Here is an 18,384-nt window from a genome sequence, read left to right as displayed (position 1 = left end):
AGGTTAAATTTTTCTAGGGAAGGGGGTACTATGATGAATAAATTATTTATCAATTTTAAATTCCAAATTACAACTGCAAATTCCCGAAAACATAGAAACCATTAACCTTACCCATCTTTCTAAACTCATAAAAATTCAACTTTTTAATACACACATAACTTGTATGTATTTTTAAATTTTAATTGATTGAAAAGTGGCGTAGAATTTATTTATTTTAGAATCTAGAAAAAATATTTTAGTTAATATATATATATATATAATTTTTTTGGGGGGAAAAAAACGAAAGGAGCGAAACTGGGGTTTTTAAATTTTAAAAAACGAGAAAACGACAGCGTTTAAGCAAAACGCGAACGCGTCAGCTTAACGCAAACGCAGGTGGCAAACCGGCATCAACCCCTACAGTATATATAACTCGCTCTCTGTCTCCACTCTCCACCGTAACAACACTTCCACTTTCTGCACTCATTCCGATTCTGCAACGGACTTTCTGTCTCTCTCTCTGAAACCCTAATTTCATCCCCCAAATTCCATGGCATCGTTTTTCATTTACTCTTCTCCTTCTCCTCAACCTCATGAGGAAGAAGAACAAGAACAAATTGAATTTGGGAGTCCGAAGAGTGTTATTCCCGACTTGTTTTTCTCATCTCGAGAACAACAGCAACAAATTGGGAGTCCTTTTACTCCGATCAATGCTCCGAAAATCACGAATCCTCATTTGTCGATCTCTGCCGATCGGCTCCAGTTTCGGGTGCCTTCGACAACTGACGATGATGTGGTGCTTCAGAATCTTCTCTATATCATTCACTACATTATCAATCAGAAGAAATCATCATCGTCATCCCTCACACCTGCTCAGAAACTCTTCAACTCGCTCGATCTTGTTCAGAAAAAGGTCACGCAGCAATTGGAGAGAATTAAGGAAACCCCCACTTTTCAGATGGGGGTTAGAGATGAGAAAATCCGAACTTTAATGTCTATGCGCTGATTGATTTCTTATTCTTATTACCCACACACACACTAGATAGTCTAGATTGAGAATGGTAGATTGACATTACATTCAATTGTGCATCTAATCTATAGCAGCCTTAAGGATAAGGAGAATTGTGAATACCTGGTTTGGTTTTTTATTTTCAAAAAGTTATTATATTTTAGAAATTAATTTTGTGTGTTTAGGCATGCTGATATTGACCTTATTTTGTAGGTTCAGAAAAAGTGCTTGTGACCTACGAATATCTTAATGACTTCTTATTTTTCAGAACATGTGTTTTTGTATGTTACCTAAATGCACTCACATGTACAAGTTGGGTTGATATCTCAACATTTATACCAAGTGTGGGATTATAGGTATAAACTGCATCCTGTATGTCACTTACTGAACGCTATATGGAATTCCTGCATAGGGCTTTTTTAAAAATAAAATCAATTAATAAACAAACAAGTTAAGCTTATAATCATAACATTGAATTTAGATAGATATGCCTGTAATTTCCGACCAGACCAGCCCAGCCAGCCTGCCCTTGTTTGCGTATTTTTTGTTGTTGTTGATAAATAACAGTTATGAACTTGTGTTGTTTGGGTGTTTGTGTATTAGGATGAATTGTGGGCCCAAAGTGAAGGGAATGCATCAAAGTTTGGCTCCCCAATCTGCCATGAATTCAACTCATTTGTGACTCTACATTCATCTCAAGTGAGTTTTATATCTTGTTATTGCTGGCTCTGGATCTGGTTTCCTAACCCTTTATGGGGCAGGTTACGCTGGCCAATTTTGGACATACCCAATTCAAAGTGACCCAAACTTTGGACATTGATAAGTCTAGCTTGGTCTGCCCTTTTGATTTCAGACTCAAAATGATTATCAAAAGGTCTCATCTTCAGTGCTTACGTTATCTTTATATCACTCTCCTAATCAACAAACTAATGCTCATTGGTTTTATCTCCTTGCTGGTGCAAATCAGTTAGCAGGCTTTGTTTAGTCCAGTTTTCTTTGGTTGTTGTATGTTTTCATTGGTTGAATAGGATACTAGTGATCTTCTATAATTAATTTGGCTCTATTTATCTTACATGTGAAACTTATTGAATGTTTGACAGTGATGCTCTGTATTGACTACCTAATGGTATGTTCAGCACTGAGGTGAGAGGCAGGGGGTTGGGGGAATATTTTTTGATGATCTAAACCACTGGTAATTGCTTGAGAATATTGAATTGATGTCTCATCAATCATCATGTGTTTTTTTAAATAAGAATCCTTTGTTTTGTTGCACTTCAATTCTCTTCATGCTCACATCTATTTTCAACTTGTAGAATGTGCCAATTCTGTGGTTCCTGCTTACATTCCAATCATAGAAAAAAGGAAGGATATGCCATTCACAGACCAGCATGAGGCATGGCAGCAATTGCAAAGAGGGCGTTATATCCAAAGGAATGGATCTAAAATTATTAGAAAAAGATTGTCTTTGTATCATCCCCCCTTTCCCCTTCCCTCTTTCTCCTGTTTCTCAATGAGCGCTTTTTATCGGATGGTTAGAAGTTAGTGTTTGGTGCCTAGGACTTACGTAATCCTCCTTAAGTAAAAGGAGACGAGGGTGTAAATTTTAAAATTTTGAGCGCAATTATCTGTTGTGAGGACTGAGAAAAATCTTCTAATGAAAAAATACATTGTTGAGTAATTCCATTGTACATCTTATAATCATTGATATTTCTGGCTACTAGCAAGCAACAACTGTTCTATTACCAGTCAGTGGTGATAAATTTAAAGCTATTAAATAAGAGACTTTTGTTACTAACTGAAGTTGCCTTTGTTTGATTACTATAAAATAAGGGACTTTAGGATTCTGCAATTCATTTGTGGAGGCATGATATAGTTACTTTTATAAATTGTGGTGAAAGGGGATGCCCCCATTTGCTATGACATCAAATTGTTTCTTAAAAAAAAATAGAAATTTATGGTAACAAGTGAGTCTTTTTTTTTTTTTGATAGGGAAAGAGTTGTAAATTTCATTCAACGTGGGTAAGACCCAAGGAAATTACATTAGATTGAATCTGAGATACAATGGGAGGGGGAGTATCTTCCACCCATATTAAACAGTCTATAATGTCTTTAGCATGCCTAGCCATTAAATGGGCTGCCTTGTTACAATCTCGTTGAGCGAAAATTGCTTTCCATGATCTGAAGTTTGGCAGCCAAGTCTGAGCGCCTGAGATGATTTGCTGGATTGGCAAGGGGGTATTGGTCCCATGGTTAAGTGCACGGATTACTACATTTGAGTCCCCTTCCATGATGACTTAATCTAAGTCCCAGCTCCCATGCAAAGATGATCCCACATTCCATAGCCTTGGCCTCTACTTCCAATGCTCCTAGTAGATACGGAAGCATTTTCGAAAGCACTCCCATGAGTTGCCCACTGTCATTAGGGATCACAACCCCAAGGCCACACTGTCCTGCATTGGCGAACACCACAGCATGAACATTTATTTTGTACCAGTTTGGGGGTGGAGGTTTCCAAAATTTGGGAGAGGTTACTACTTGCCTGGGCGTGGGGTGGCTTGCTACTTTCTGATACTCAGTCATGTATCGGTGGGCATCATTAATGATTCCCAAAGCAGTTTTTGAAGTGGCTTCCTGCCAAATACTGTTCCTATTGTTCCAAATGCCCCATGTCGTGGTAATGAGGACTTCCAAGTCAACATGGGAGTGATTTTCCTGGAATAGCCAGAGTATATCTATGAAATCATGAGTGGATATCCTTTCAGTATGAACAAATGAGTCTATATAATTTTTATGAAAGTATTACTACGGAACCATGTAATTTGATGATTTAGGGTTTTTTTTTTTTTTTCATTTTTGTATAGATATGATAGAATTCTAACCTATAACATCCACACTCTATGATGATTATTCTTTATTATCATGCTAAGACGCACTAGTTTAAATAAGAAATGAGAACCTTTAAATATTTGGATGGATTTTCACTGTCAAATATTTGGATTCGAGATTAAATTCTATAAGAATTTAGTGTAAATAGGGATGGTCATACTCATTGGGTAACAGATATACAACCCTACCTGCTCCAAATATTTCGGGTAACACCCGGTTCTTAATAGGTAAAAAGTAATCGGGTAGAATTTGGATATTACCGAAATTTTACAGGTAGGGTTTGGGTATTACCCATTTAACTAATTAATTTTAACCCAAACCCAATTCAACCCAATTATTATGAGTAAACTCTAACCCACCCAATTACCCAATAATCAAAATTACCAAATTGGCCGTAAAACTTCAAAATAACCAAAGTACTCCTAAAATCCTCTTAAATTGTCAAATACCACCGAAACCTTAAAATTACCGAAATACCCCCAATACCTAAAACATACCCATGAAATCTAAAAATTACCAAAATACCCCCTAAATCTTAAAAATGACAAAAATATCTCAGAAACCTAAAACATGACCAAAATACCCCCAAAACCTTAAAATGACCAAAATACCCTCTAAACCTAAAAAATAACTAAAATACCCCTAAAACCTATAAAATGACGAAAATATCCCTAAAACCTATACAATGACAAAAATGCCTCTAAAACCTATAAGATGATAAAAATACACCCTAAACTTAAGAAAATGACTGAAATACCCTCCATGCCTAAAAAAAATAACAAAAAACCCAAAACTTAAAGAAAATGACAGAAATACTTCCAAAACCTAAAAAAAACACTTATGGATATTGACTTTTTATGAACAAAGATGGAAGATGGCCATCAAGCTCTATTTCAAATCACAGTTAATGAAGAGTAATGTTGTGAGTTAAACTGAAATTATGTTGTTTTAATTTGGTCCTTTTTGTTTCATTGATGAGTAATGTAATATATTTTAATTATAGATGTAGGTTTGTGGGTTCTAGTTAGCTCAACTGGTAAAGTCTCTAATGGTTGAATAAGAGATCTATAGTTCAATCTCCGCCTACACCAAAAGCCGATTGGTATCTTGATCTGATAATAAAAAGCCATTATCAAGAGCGAACGTTATAGGTTGAAACTCTCTCAAAAAAAAATTAAAAAAATTTAGATGTAGGCTTATAATGTAATGAGATATTTCTTAGATGGTTAGATCTACTATTATATAATGAGATATTATAAATCTTTTTGATAAGTGAAGTGATGATGATGATAGTTCATAAGAAGTAAGGATGATTCAACCAAATTATTCAAGTTCGACGCCATTGCACTTAAGCTGAGGTTAATGGTCAAATTATTTATAATCTTAATGATGATGCTCACATTAAGGTAAGTTTTAATTTGAAGTGCTATGCTACTTAATGTATATTTTATTTTGATAGTCTATCTTGAGTTTTTGTTTTTCTGTTTGTTATGTTTAGGCTGCTGAAGTAAAGCCTAGTTATATCTGCAAGATTGTGGAGATGTTTGAGGCTGTGAATGGAAGTTCTTATTTTACTGCTCAATGATAGAATAGAGCCGAGGATACAGTAAGTTTTTGCCTAGGATGACACCAAGTGTCATTCTTGGCCTTGCTCCCCAAGTTTTGGCTCTCGCTCATTGCCAACCGGCTCTCTCTCTCTCGCTGCTAGCCCACATTGGTAGTACACTCCCCCTACCTCACTCACCAGAATTTTTTCCATAAAATTAGGAGACACCCTCAGATGCTAGCAAGCTCTCAGCCCCTCCAGAAATTCCCTTTGCCTCTCCCTCATCTCTTTGCCATTTTTTTTTTAATCTTCTTCCCTAGAATCAGCCCCAAAACCCCAGCAAAAAGCCCTCCCAAAAACATAGAAAAATACCCAAAAATAACAACAATTACCCATTAAAATACACCCAAAAACCTCTATGAGAAAACCCATTGTCAAAGACCCAAACACAATCCCTTAAACCCCCCCCCCCAAAATACCTAGCAAAACAAATCAAAACAAACACATCAGAGGAAGAGAAGAGAACCCAAAATAGCAATAGAGACAGAGAAAGAAGGAGAAGCAAAAACAACAAAGAAGAAGAGACTACAAACAACCATGAGCTTCCTTTCTCTTTTTGTTTTTTTTTACAAAATTTAGTTACAAAATTGGTTGTAGCCTAAAACTATAACCTTACTCAATATAATAAACATTACTATATATTTTTAAAATTTAACCGTTGAATTGCATGTTCTTTATGCTCTCAATACAAATGTCAAATTTTGTGTCAATCAGATATTATTTACTAGAAGATCTATAATTTTATATTTTATGCATAATTTTAAATTACAAAAACTTGCAATTTAAACAATTTATTGATGACATAACTATTGACCTTTAATTTTTTAGAAATTTTGCAAGTATGGATGATATAAGAATAAGATGTAATTTAATGGTCGATTTTTCAAAATTTACCTCCAATAGAAAGATATTGAGTAAGGCTACAACTAATTTTGTACAACTTTGTCCCTTTTTTTTTCTTTTTTCTTTTTTCCTTCTTTTACTCATTTTTCTGGTTTTGTATTTTTTAGCTTGAATATTAACCTTGTGGTTTCACTTCAGGCAAACACCAACAGAGGAAACCAACACAACATAGCCAGAAATCATCAAAGCAAAGAGAACACAAAAACAAAAATGAGAACAAAGAGGGATGGGTACTTCTCTTTTACTAAAAAGAAACATAACAAACTCTCATTGTTTACGTTTTCAAAAAAATTTTAAATTTATTAATTTTTTTTAAATCACTTTTTATTTATAAAATAGTTTAAACATTTATTATCTTCTCTCTCCTCTTAATTTGTTTTCTCATGTTCTCCCTCATCCTTAAAATAAACCTCAAGTTTTAAGCACAATTACTAAAAAGATAAACTCCTTCCTTCAAAATTTAAAATTAGGCATTTAACTCCCACTAAAATTACTGCGTAAGTCCATTTAAAGACAATTTTTCATAAGACAATGCCAATGTCATGAAAGCTATCACTAAATTGGGTTCCCATCTCTCTCGTTTGGATCAAATCTAATGGCTCATTCTTTAGCGCAGTATGTTAGTCATATTTCTGAAGATGTTATTTTGGATTGAGAATTCCCCACTCCTGCAATGGAGGCTCGGAACTATGATTTGACTCATACTTAGTTTTAAGTGATTCAGAAACCCATTTTTTGAGGGGAAAAAAGCCTCTTGTTATTTGCACGTCACTTTTTCATGGCTCCCCCCCTCTTCCATTTGAGAATTTTTTCACAATGTGTATCTCAACTCATATACGTAATAATCATTTTTTTTAGCAGTGTAATGTCTATAAATCTCATTTCATTTATTAGTAATATTTTAGATTTTATAATTTTTTTTTTCTTCCATCTTCTATATTCCCTGCAAAGATGAAAACGGCCAGGAATAATTATTTTGTAGGTGTTTTGTTTAAAGCAAATGTCACAGCATAATTCATGTTAGCCACCAAGTCCCCACGTATTGTCCAGGTATACATATTTCACAATGAAAAGGCATAAAGATTATCTCTAGCCTTTTTTTTCCCTAAGAAATTGCTTATATTTTTAGTTTTTTTTTTTTAGAGGTGATTCTGTTTAAAAAAAAACCAGCGCGCGCAGTTAAACCTACACTTAGGAGTCTATTTGGAAATAGCTTATTTAGCTAAACTGAAAATTTTTTGCTGAAAGTATTGTTGATAAAGTACCAAAAAGTGCAATAGAACCCATAAATAGTAGCAAAAATAAGCTAAATAGTGAAACAAAAATAAAAATTACTGATTTTTTAAGCCAATGTCAAACGCAACCTAAGTAGCATTTATCACAATTAAAGTTACCCTAAGTAGCATTCTTGCATTCTCTGCAATCAATATATTCTATTAACAAGAAATTGTTTCGAGGAAAGATCATCCCCTTCTTTCCCATAATAATTTAGACTCATCTTCCAACAATTCCTTCAAATCTCAGGGCTAATGATGCTAACACCTAGAAAGGCTAGAATGGTATTTGGATAATCGAAGAAAACATTTCCCGTGGGGATATAATCTAACATTTGAATTTCCAGTATAATGGCGTTAAACCCTATGGGGGTAGAATGACAAGTTACGGGCAGTAGTTTTCACATATAACAACTAGGCAATGATCATCGAAAAGGCCTGGCCAAAGCAAAACAGGCATCTGGATTTTCTGACATCAGCAACTCCATTACAACTAGCTCTCTGGGATGACGGACCTTGAGACCAGGCTCAATAAAACCTACCCGAGCCAGGACCAAAAGGACAAACCATATTAATTCAGCAGCAACTCAAGACACAGTGACTTATAAGTATAAGCAAATCAGCACCTACCAGGGGAGAGCTTTCTTCCACCATACAACTCCTTTGCTAAGGGATTAGCAGCCCAACGATTAACAGCAACCCGGCTTGTAGGTTGGAACCCAACTAACTTTCCATCAGTTGACAAAACCACCTAAATTTCGACAAATATTAAAAATAAGCAAATTGACAGCAATGCATCCCCAACAAAAAAGAAGCAGAGGGCGCTACAATTTGTAAGGGCAAGATAAGCAACAAACAATAATATGATCATTTTCCAGGAAATTAACTTACCACCAATAAAATTGCATGGCACACCCACACTAAACAGTTTCGGTTATGTACAGTACTATAGCCAAAATGAAGAAAGAACAATCCCTTTTCTTCATTTGATTCTTAAATCCACAAAAGATCCAGAATGATCATCATGGACCTCCCAATGGTTGTTACAGATATATGAAACTCAAAACCCCTAGGAAATTTAAGTATTGTGCATGTGCATCAAGAAAACACATTTGGGAATGGATGAATAAGAGAGGAGAAGGCCAATAAAAGTTCAAATTGAACTAGAGGTAGAGATCAACATCATTAGAAATAGTCATTGGCCCAATTTTTTCTTCTTTTTAAAAAATAAATAAGTAAATAAATTTTTTTTTTGCCAAACCTAACTGATGCTGATCAACATCATTATGAAGCAGATCAATTGAGGTAATCTTTACTCTAGTTTTTAATTAAGCAATTAGAGTAATTCAATGATCAAACAAGGCTGTACCGATGGAAAATTAGAATCAGTGATATTGGGTTATAGTCATATGTTAAAAACAGAAAGATGAGAGCAATTCCTTTCATATTCAAGTGAGTAATGCCACTTCAAATTCAAAGAGCTATACCGTCCATATCAATCACTTAATCACGAAGTGACAAGATTTTCAGCGTCTCCCAGACAACACTTGCCCTTTGCTTAGTGCAATACAGAAAGCTTTTCAACAAATGAGATCAATGTTATAGCCAGCTAGACTTGGTCAAATAAACCAGTCTAGAGCAGACCATTGAATTTATACATTTCCCACCTATTGGTCTTTACTTTCTTCTCTGTTCTCAGCATTCACAAAATGATTTACAGTGAATAAAATCACACCAACCATGACTACTTATTAAGTTGATACTCCTCAGTTACCACGAGTCCACGATACCATCCCAAAAAAATGCTAAGCATATGGATACTAGAATCATAAAACTATCTAGGTTTATGTTTCTCCTTTATTGTTTAATTACGCTGTGACAAAGAAAATGCAAGAAATAAGGCAAAGATAGTATAAACAATTTGAGTTTACCTGATAACTAGCAATATCATGGGCAGAAATTCTCATGTCTGTGTCAATTTTCTCTGAAGGGGCAGTTGGAATGCTTTCAATATCGGAATCGGCTTCACCAACCATCCTCAGGTAGGACGGTAATTCCCCAGTCCAAGCACCAATTCTTGTTTCAGTCCTTATATCACCGGCCCAACCAAAAGCATCTTTTATCTTTTTGACAATTGAGATGCAGAATTCTTCCAACTATTCAAATTCAATTAACTATTAAAGCTTTACAATAAAGGAAATAATATATATTTACAATTAAAGCTCCAACTATGATAACACCCCAACAATATCGAATTAATGCTTTAAAGTGACCATTTGAAGTAAAAGGCATAGCATTCTACCCCCTAAAATCACAAAGTAAGCCATAACAGAAAATGTACTTCAACATATTTACAATTAGTGATAGAGGGGTAATGAGATTTTTTTTTTTTAAGTCCCGCAGTTATAATTTCATCACAAGTTGAACTATGTTAGGAATGTGCTAAAATATATTAAACAAACAGAACATAACAAAAAAATACAAGAAAAATGATGGAATATACATTAGAATCAAACAAATTTGAAATGTAGCTCATAGCCTCATACATGGTTGATCCTTGTTTTTTAATTTTCATTAAATTAACATATAGTGCAAGCAGTATGAGTTGAATCATAAAAAGGTTTGCCACATAAGGCTAAGCCTTGGCTTACACTTACCATTTGGCATTTGAGTACAACACGAATTATAGCTGTCTCGCCCAGAGGGAAGCATTTGATATAAGATATTTATTTTACAGTCAAAAGTGTGAACAAATAGATATAAGAATTGCTATATCTTGAGGGCACTTCTTGGGAGAACTTGGAAGCAACCTCCCTGCTTCTTATTCTTCCATATCCTCACATTAATTTCGCATGAACTGCCATGTGTTTTATTTTTTTTTTCCCTTTTTTGATAAGTATCATATATGTTTAAACCAACGTAATTTAAATTTGTAAAAACATATAATTATCTCAGTGCATAAATACCTCTCTCGCATCCAGAGACTGGATTAGTGCACAGTCAACTTCAGATGATGGAAGAGGCCTATGTTCTACAGGGTACCTTCCTCCTTTGCTTAGATGAGGCAAACCAAGTTGACCAAGAGCACTGATTATAACCAGAAAAACTCCACTCGCAAGGCTAACAGACATCATTTTCAACCAAGAAGAGCTCCTCTGCAAGTTACGGAACATATTAGCCCAGAGCAATTAACAGAACTCAACTGAATTGAAAAAAGCATTATCTCAACTGAAAAAATTTAATCAGAGATTAAGCACAGCTTTTCCCTAATAAGTTTACCACCAATTTCAGACACCCAGTTGGCTCCAACTAGTTGGGACTTAGGATAAGGTTTTGTTGAAGGGAGTTAGCACTGAAGCCCCAGAAAAAGATGCTGACAAGGAGCGAGAAAGTGAACAAGAAGTACCAGTAAGCAACACAACAAACTAAGTCAGAGTATCCCTATAAAAGTTTCAAATTTGACTGCAGTATGAGTTCACTTGGAGATTCTCCAGATCTATCTGAAATACCAAAAGGAGTACTGTTTTTTCTTGAATGTTCAAAGCCAAAATATCCAGGGAAAAATATATATATATATATATATCTTTAGAAAATTTTTCTTTATTGGTAAGTTAGATATGCAGCTAGTAGGTCTCGGATGCACAACCCCACTCTCCACCTTTTACTCTTACAAGGGAATGAGGTGCAATTTGAGTTAGAGCTCATTGGCAACAATTGTTAGACTGATTATTCATGATAAACTCTAAAATTGTGAATATATGTTGAACTACTAGCAAAATTTACTGGGGTAATGATGTATGCTCGCTACAACTCTCTCCCACATGTAAATATTGTATCAACTTACACCCACTCATAACCAGTGTCCAATTTTTTTTTAGTATTGCAAGGATTGCACTTGTCTTCTAACGATCACAAATTCAAAACACCAGAGCCACTGTCTTCTAATGATTCATTCTTGAATCTCAAAATATTCAGAGCACCAAAAACCTTCTTATTTCTAAAATTCATTGAAATTCCTTTCTTAGTGCCAGAGAGCCAAGAAAACCATTGCACATATCAGTTTGCAAACAATGCAAAATCAAGGCTCCAATTGTTTTTACCAGAAAGGAAAGAAAAAAAAAATAATTGGGTACCTTTTTGTTGGACAAGTTTGCAAAATTTGCAACCACACCACATGATAGCTGTTTGTTGGGCAGCGAGTAAAGATCTTCATAGTAGAGATCTAAAATGCCTGCCAATCCAACCTGCAAAATTTAATTGATAAGCTAGATTGAAATAGCATCAATGCTATAAAACAAAAACCCAATCAAATATATATCCCAATAGGTTGGGATTAACAAGTTAAAGTAAAATCAATCCTTGTAAAAGCATTTTACAAATACGGCTTCATCACACTTAAAACTTATGTGATCACCAAACTGCCTCTGCACTATTTTTCTTTTCTTTTCTTTTTCTGAGGGAGGAAGAGAAGGAAAGTGAGGAGGGGGGTTCTTCATTCTTCATCATGCACATTGCTATCCTATTTTAAATTTTTAAATAATTTTAAGCCAGAGACCTAAAGTGGTTACAGATACTTCAAACATGTATAAATGCCCACATCTGTCACAAGAAGAAAAAATCACATTAAAAGCCTAAAACCCAAGGAAGTAAAGAAAGCATGTCTAACCATTTGGGAGTGCGTGAGAAGTACTTCCCACCGATTATTTGTAGATTTTTTCCAGCCCTCAAATTTTATATTCTTGAGTATATCTGTGTCAATTTGTAGCCTATAAGCAGGAACATACTCCATTGTCCAAGCACTGAACTGTGGACCACCAATCTTTTCCAATTCAGTCTGTCCTGACAGCATCCACCAATGGTGCTTTGATTCTGTTTTCTGGGGCTTATAGCCTTCCTTTGTTGAATTAAAATCTTCTAACAGAGTCTTGGCATTTTCAATTATCTCATCCTCAAATAACTCGTATATGATGACTGAGGAATCTTTTGATGCAATCCTTGTGGGCTTTCGAAACCAACGGAAGATATTACTTGAAGGTTTGCTCAATATATTATCAAGGAAATGTCTTTCAGTGCTTTGAAGAGCAGAAATGCAAATAGCTTCCGCAAGCACAGCAATAGCTCTTTCATCTGATGAGCTAAGAGAAAAAGATGCAGGGACCTGCTGATACGAAAGGCATAAGAGAACTGAACCTGTCAGTATCAATGTGGCACCTGCAGGGCAGACATATTTATATGATATTACAATTTATGGAAAAGCGATGCAGACGCCAAAATGGAAGAGCTTAATACATAAGAAAGGATGACAAACCTCTCTTGGGTTTTCCAGATCCTCCATATTTCTTTCTGACCCAGGTCTAAAAACAACCAGTTCAAAGCTCCAAAGCTGTTCCAAAACTACTTGTCTAAATGTCATGGCAAGTATATTTCTAGAGGTGGTGCTCAACAGCATATCTTCTGAGATAGACCTCCTGAGCTTTTTCGCTCTTTCGCGAACTTTCCTAGCAGGCAAAAACTGTTAAAGAAAATAACTTTAGACATATATTCAACAATGGAACTCAAATAACAATTCATTACTTTGCAAGGTTATTCATGCCTACATTAATCAAGACCAACAGAAGGGATCATAGAATGGGAAACTGAACACCAGATACTTTTAAAGATCATTAAGAACCCTGAAGAAGTAGGAAGAACTCAGAACCAGCGTAATAACCAATCAACCACAATACAACAACAACAACCACCGCCACCATGTCCCCAAAATTTTGGGATCAGCTATGAATCCTAAACAAACTAATCAAGGTCGGCTACATGTACACAAGACATATACAAACCATGCAATAAAAATTCCCATTCATGTAGTACTTACCCGGCAGGTTCTAATACAACCCAAAAGATCATAATGAGAGAGACTGCACCACACTTAGTCATCTACTGTTTCAATCGTACCCTCACTAATCCGGGTCTATCTATTTGTTTTAATTTTAAAATGTCAGCTTTATGTACAGCTTTTTAAAACTTCCCGCACAACTATACCTAGTAGTTACTTTTACACAACTTATTTTTCTAAACAAAATAAGCCATTGAAAATAAGTTCATCTATTATTATCTATACACACTTAGCAATTTAATCTCAACCACTAATTCAATCAAAACCCACATGATCCCTCCTGCAAATGCAATTATGCAGGTCTATCATAACTATGATTTCTATCAATTTATTTAGAACTCTATAAAACGTTGTTGAAAGATAGAGAAGGTGATGGAAATGAAGGTACCAGTCGAGTGGAGACGGTGCTGTGGTCATCGGAGCGGGCCGGGAACACGGTCTCGACGACCATAGCGGGGATGCCGGAGTCGAGGTGCTCGTCGGCGGCACGACCGCCGTCGGCAGCGGCGGCGGTCAAGGCCTGGTGGAAGGAGACGGCTCCGACGAGAGCGAGGCGAGACGAGTCGTTCTCGTAGGTTCGCACGCAGGGGAGGCTCTTCTCGTCGGAGTCCAATACGGCGGCTTCCAGGACTTGTAGTTCTTGGTCGGTGGGAGAGCATGAGAGGACCGGCAAGGGGTTTCTCTGGGTTTTGAGGAGTAGTTTTGGGATTAAATTTAGGGGTTTTGGAAGTAGAGGGAGAGTGAGGGATTGAAGTTGAAGGAGCTGCATTGGTGTGTGGTTGGGTTTAGGGTTTAGGGTTTTGGAATCACAATTTCAAAAATTAAACTCTACAGCTCCCTCTTTCGCTTCATAAATCATATGTTTTCTTTTCTTACTATTACTGTTAACTGTTATTAAGTCCTCCGTTTGTCATGGCTGTATGTATGCTTGGCTTGCTGTATAAGAGTGTTGTCTTGCAGGAAGTTGAGATTTTTCTTTTCTTTTTCTTTTTTTAACATTTGATAAATATTTGGGTTCCTTCTTTTTCGCCATTTACCTTTCTTTTTTTTTTCGTCTTTCGTGTTAGATTCTGTTTTTATATAGTATTATTTGTTTTCTTTTCTATTAATTAAAATTTTGCATTTCACAATATTTTAGAGCTAGAATTTCATAAAATAATTAAATATAAAAAACGACTAAGAGTAATCCAAAAAACATGAAAACATAATCAACCCAGAAGAATCAAATATGTGAAAACTATGGTTTAAAAAGTGTTGTAAAAATATGTGTTTAAAGTATTCATAATATAAAAAATGTGTTTAATATCATATTTAAATAACATATTTAAAAGTGTAAAAAATATAATTATGTGTTTGGTATGTATATATATATATATATATTATATTTTATAAAAGAAAAATTAGTATAGTAAAAGTATTATTATTTTATTTGAAGAGAGAAAATTCCCTTATCAAATGGGGCTTATAGTTTTTAATATATTTACAAAAGTGTAATTAAGTAATGTTATTTAAAAACTGAAAACTAGTATAGAGGAGTTTTCTAAATACAATTGGGCTGAACTATGTGTAGTAGTAGTACACTCATGTTAGTGCCAAGCACATTTAAGGCATGAGTGGGAGGGTTATCCTTCCGTGTGGGATTCCAAGTATTGGGGCTAAGACTATGAAACATCCAAACTTGCCTACACTCGGTCGAAGATGACAAAACCTGAGGGCTTGGCTCCCCAAAGCGGACAAAAGCCTTCTAACTGTGATGCAGGTGAGGTGAAAACTCCGGTATCCAAATCTTGAGCCCCACAACAGTGTTCGCCCCTAAATGGACTTAATTCAAACGCTCCTAAATGAATTTCCTACCAAACACCTTTTTTTTTTACCCTAAGTTTTCAATGTTTAAACACCGAAAACTATTATTTGGAATCCCTTACCAAACAAACCTAATTAAAATACAACTTCTCACTTAAAATCCAATGGTGTACTTTAATTTAATTTTCTTTATTATTTTAAACTTGTAAGCTCTAAATTTTAAGGGATCCCATTCTAGCATTTGTACCCTTCCAAAAGCAATATCAAATAGTCCCTAAATTAGTGTTATATATATATATATATAGGATTTTAGTGACACTAATTCTTCTTCTGATAAATATAAAAATAGATATTAAATTTGTCTATTGATCACAAGTAAAATTTTAGCTAATTATTTATTAAAGTTTACCCAATAACAGTCTCAACTAAATAAAATCATTAGATTCTAAGGTTTCTATTTCTTGGATTCCTAGGCTAGCCAATATGATAGCTCACTCCTTAGTTAAGTGTCTTTAACTTGTAATTTTTTTGGTTCCTTGGATTGGGGTAGCTGCCCTCCCTTCTTTCTTCTTCTTTTTTTTTTCCTAGTGTTAGGGAGGAACCTATTCTTTGTTTATAATTTGTTTCTTGATCAATAAAATATTTTTTCATCAAAAAAAAAAAAAAAAAATCTCACCCCTTAAGAATATATTTTTTTCTATTTTAGCTAAATGTTTTCAATACATGCACATCATTCTCTATTCTAAACTCTTTTTTATTTAATATTCTTTATTCATTCCTTTTTCCGTTATCTCTTCCCCTTCTCAAAAGTGAAAACATCCACACCCACTCTTCAAAAAATGAACAAGATATTTGGACAAAGGTGTAGTGTTCTCCATAAGAGAAGTATTGTAATAAACTTTTATTTTGGATAATGTATAGGAAAGCCAATGTGGGTGTTATTTTTTAGGTTTATCCCCCATATTGGACTCCTATTCTATTTTAAAGAGACCCATGTTAATGCCATTTTCTTTTTAATCCAAACAATAAAAATTAAAAAAAAATAACAATTGAAAAGTTTGTGAGTATAGATTGTGATAGAACCAAATGAAACCGTAAGGGTCCGTTTGGTTGGAGGAGTGGAAAAGTGAGAGGATGGAAAATTGTGGGAGGATGAAAAAGTAGGAGGATAGAAAATATTTGGCTTTCCCTCTTGTGTATTTGGTTGGAGGGGTGGAAAACTCTTTTATTTGGTTTGAGAAAAAAAGAGAATGATGGAAAATATAATTTATATAAAGTGACTATTATACTCTTATTACATAATATGTAAGAAATAAATCTATTTGTACTCATTAAATAATATAAAATTTACCACATCATACATATAAATTTTTATTTTTATTTTTGTTATTATAATGTAAAAATTACAATAGTGTACATATAAATTTAATTGGGCAAAAACATGGTCATACAAATTACGTCTTTCCAAAGGACATGTACATAATACATGGTAGAAAAAAAAAAATCTCAATGTCATATGAAACCTAGACACAAGAAACAATAGAATGTTGATCAGGTCACGTTGAGAGAGAGAGAGAGAGAGAGAGAGAGAGAGAGAGAACTTGGATGTTGGTGTGCTATGAGAAGAGGCAAAAGTCAAGTCATCAAGTCATGAATGAGGGGTATTTGTGTAAAAGTGCTTTCACAACACTTCTCTCTCCACATTTTCCTCCCAATTTGAGAGAATTAAAAAGTGGGCCCAGGGAAGAAAACTTTCTCCCCTGTTTTTTGTCTCTCTTATTTTGCCTCCCCTAACCAAACAGTGAAAAACAACATTTTTCACTCTATTTTCTATCCTCCCTGTTTTCAACCCAACCAAACACACTCTAAAAGTAAGCTGTAATCGAAAGTTAGTCAAGAAAATACTAAATTGGCTTATTTGGGAAAAAATCTCAACAATTAATGTGGTGTGATAAGATCAACCTCATCAATACCCGTTGGTCTCTTAGCAAAGATAGCTTAGAATGTTCGGTCACACCCACACACAAAAGTATCATTTACCTAGACTCAAGTCAAGACTAAACTCCACACCACTTTTACTTGGATACTTATCCCAAAATTTTAAACCAATTAATAAATAAATATATTACATTATTTAACCATTATTCTAACAAATCCATATTTAATAAAAACAAAATATCATATACTCATCCTTGTTTAGTTACTAGACGAACATTTTTTAGCTGTAAAAGCGGCAGTCAGATATTGCATAATTCATTGCTAATGCCTCTTCTTCTGTTCCAGGATGGTTTTTTCTTCAATATTGTAAACCATTCATTGATACAGTTTCCACTACAGTTATCAGTACTTGAGCAATCATACAAAAAATTTATTGGTAGAAAAAACACATTATTTTTTTCTGATGTAAGGGCAGCTTAAGATGAAAAAGATAAAAACTTTTAGAATGAAGCCATGCGTATGGTTGAACCAGGAAATGTGGAAGGGAATGCATATGACTAAATAGTATCATCTGAAAAACAACTTATTGTTGCAAATCCACAAGCAATCAAGCATGACCATTGAAATTACAACTTAGGAGCAATTCCTTGTAGATCATGATCATAAAGAATAGGAATAGCCGGAATCACTGCTACGTGATCAGAAAGTACTAGAAAGAAATGAGAATGAGAGAAAAGATGCAAGAGCATACTTAATCAGGAAAAGGACAAATTATGGAATCTAATGCTAAAATCCCAATTGTAATTTCTGAATGCAACTGAAAATACTAATGGTACAGGGTGAAGTTGGAGAAAAATTATGCAAATATCACCATAAATGGCACCCAGCACAACAAAGAAGATCCGTATTGATCATGTTTACCACTATTAACAGCCACATTCTGAACACTAGAAATAAAATTAAGCAGAATGGTGGCAAAAGTGGCACTTTCTGTTTTTATAGGCATCATTATATATAAACGATTACATCTCTGTATCTTTGACTATCTCATTCTTATCAAAATCCAATGATCAGGAAAGAAAACTAAAAAGTTCTCCAA

The 18,384-nt window shown here is 34.6% G+C and overlaps 1 protein-coding gene and 1 long non-coding RNA gene across 6 annotated transcripts; one reads left to right on the top strand and one right to left on the bottom strand.

The window, feature by feature from the left end:
* The first annotated feature begins 340 nt into the window (after positions 1 to 340).
* LOC112020127 (uncharacterized) lies at positions 341 to 2,666 on the top strand. 3 transcript variants are annotated; one of them, XR_010624784.1, is made up of 3 exons: positions 363 to 1,344; positions 1,592 to 2,180; positions 2,302 to 2,666. It is a non-coding gene; the product is annotated as an uncharacterized LOC112020127 (long non-coding RNA). The 3 variants fall into 3 exon arrangements; XR_002883767.2 differs by having other exon boundaries at positions 372 to 1,862; positions 2,089 to 2,180; XR_002883766.2 differs by having other exon boundaries at positions 341 to 2,180.
* A 5,040-nt stretch (positions 2,667 to 7,706) lies between these two features.
* LOC112020120 (uncharacterized) lies at positions 7,707 to 14,511 on the bottom strand. 3 transcript variants are annotated; one of them, XM_024052682.2, is made up of 8 exons: positions 13,933 to 14,511; positions 12,966 to 13,169; positions 12,324 to 12,818; positions 11,791 to 11,901; positions 10,624 to 10,812; positions 9,589 to 9,813; positions 8,288 to 8,408; positions 7,707 to 8,195 (listed from the first exon to the last, which is right to left on the bottom strand). In XM_024052682.2, the coding sequence occupies exons 1-8, from the start codon at positions 14,311 to 14,313 to the stop codon at positions 8,083 to 8,085; spliced, it is 1,839 nt and encodes a 612-aa protein (XP_023908450.2). In that variant the 5' UTR covers positions 14,314 to 14,511; the 3' UTR covers positions 7,707 to 8,082. The 3 variants fall into 3 exon arrangements, with proteins under 3 accessions (XP_023908450.2, XP_023908451.2, XP_065619039.1); XM_024052683.2 differs by having other exon boundaries at positions 12,324 to 12,815; positions 13,933 to 14,510; XM_065762967.1 differs by having other exon boundaries at positions 12,966 to 13,155; positions 13,933 to 14,075.
* Between the last annotated feature and the right edge of the window lie 3,873 nt (positions 14,512 to 18,384).

Source organism: Quercus suber, unplaced genomic scaffold (assembly GCF_002906115.3).
Source record: "Quercus suber isolate HL8 unplaced genomic scaffold, Cork oak 2.0 scaffold_484, whole genome shotgun sequence".
Lineage (NCBI taxonomy): Eukaryota > Viridiplantae > Streptophyta > Magnoliopsida > Fagales > Fagaceae > Quercus > Quercus suber.
Note: the sequence above shows the minus strand (reverse complement) of the source record. Positions and strands in the feature narration are given on the sequence as shown.

Excerpts from the sequence above, each read along its gene's own strand:
- LOC112020120 (XM_024052682.2), bottom strand. The coding sequence starts at position 14,313 with ATGCAGCTCCTTCAACTTCAATCCCTCACTCTCCCTCTACTTCCAAAA. Across the intron at positions 13,170-13,932 it reads GCACCGTCTCCACTCGACTG|TTTTTGCCTGCTAGGAAAGT; the intron begins GTACCTTCATTT and ends TTTCTTTAACAG. Across the intron at positions 11,902-12,323 it reads TTCTCACGCACTCCCAAATG|GTTGGATTGGCAGGCATTTT; the intron begins GTTAGACATGCT and ends TAAATTTTGCAG.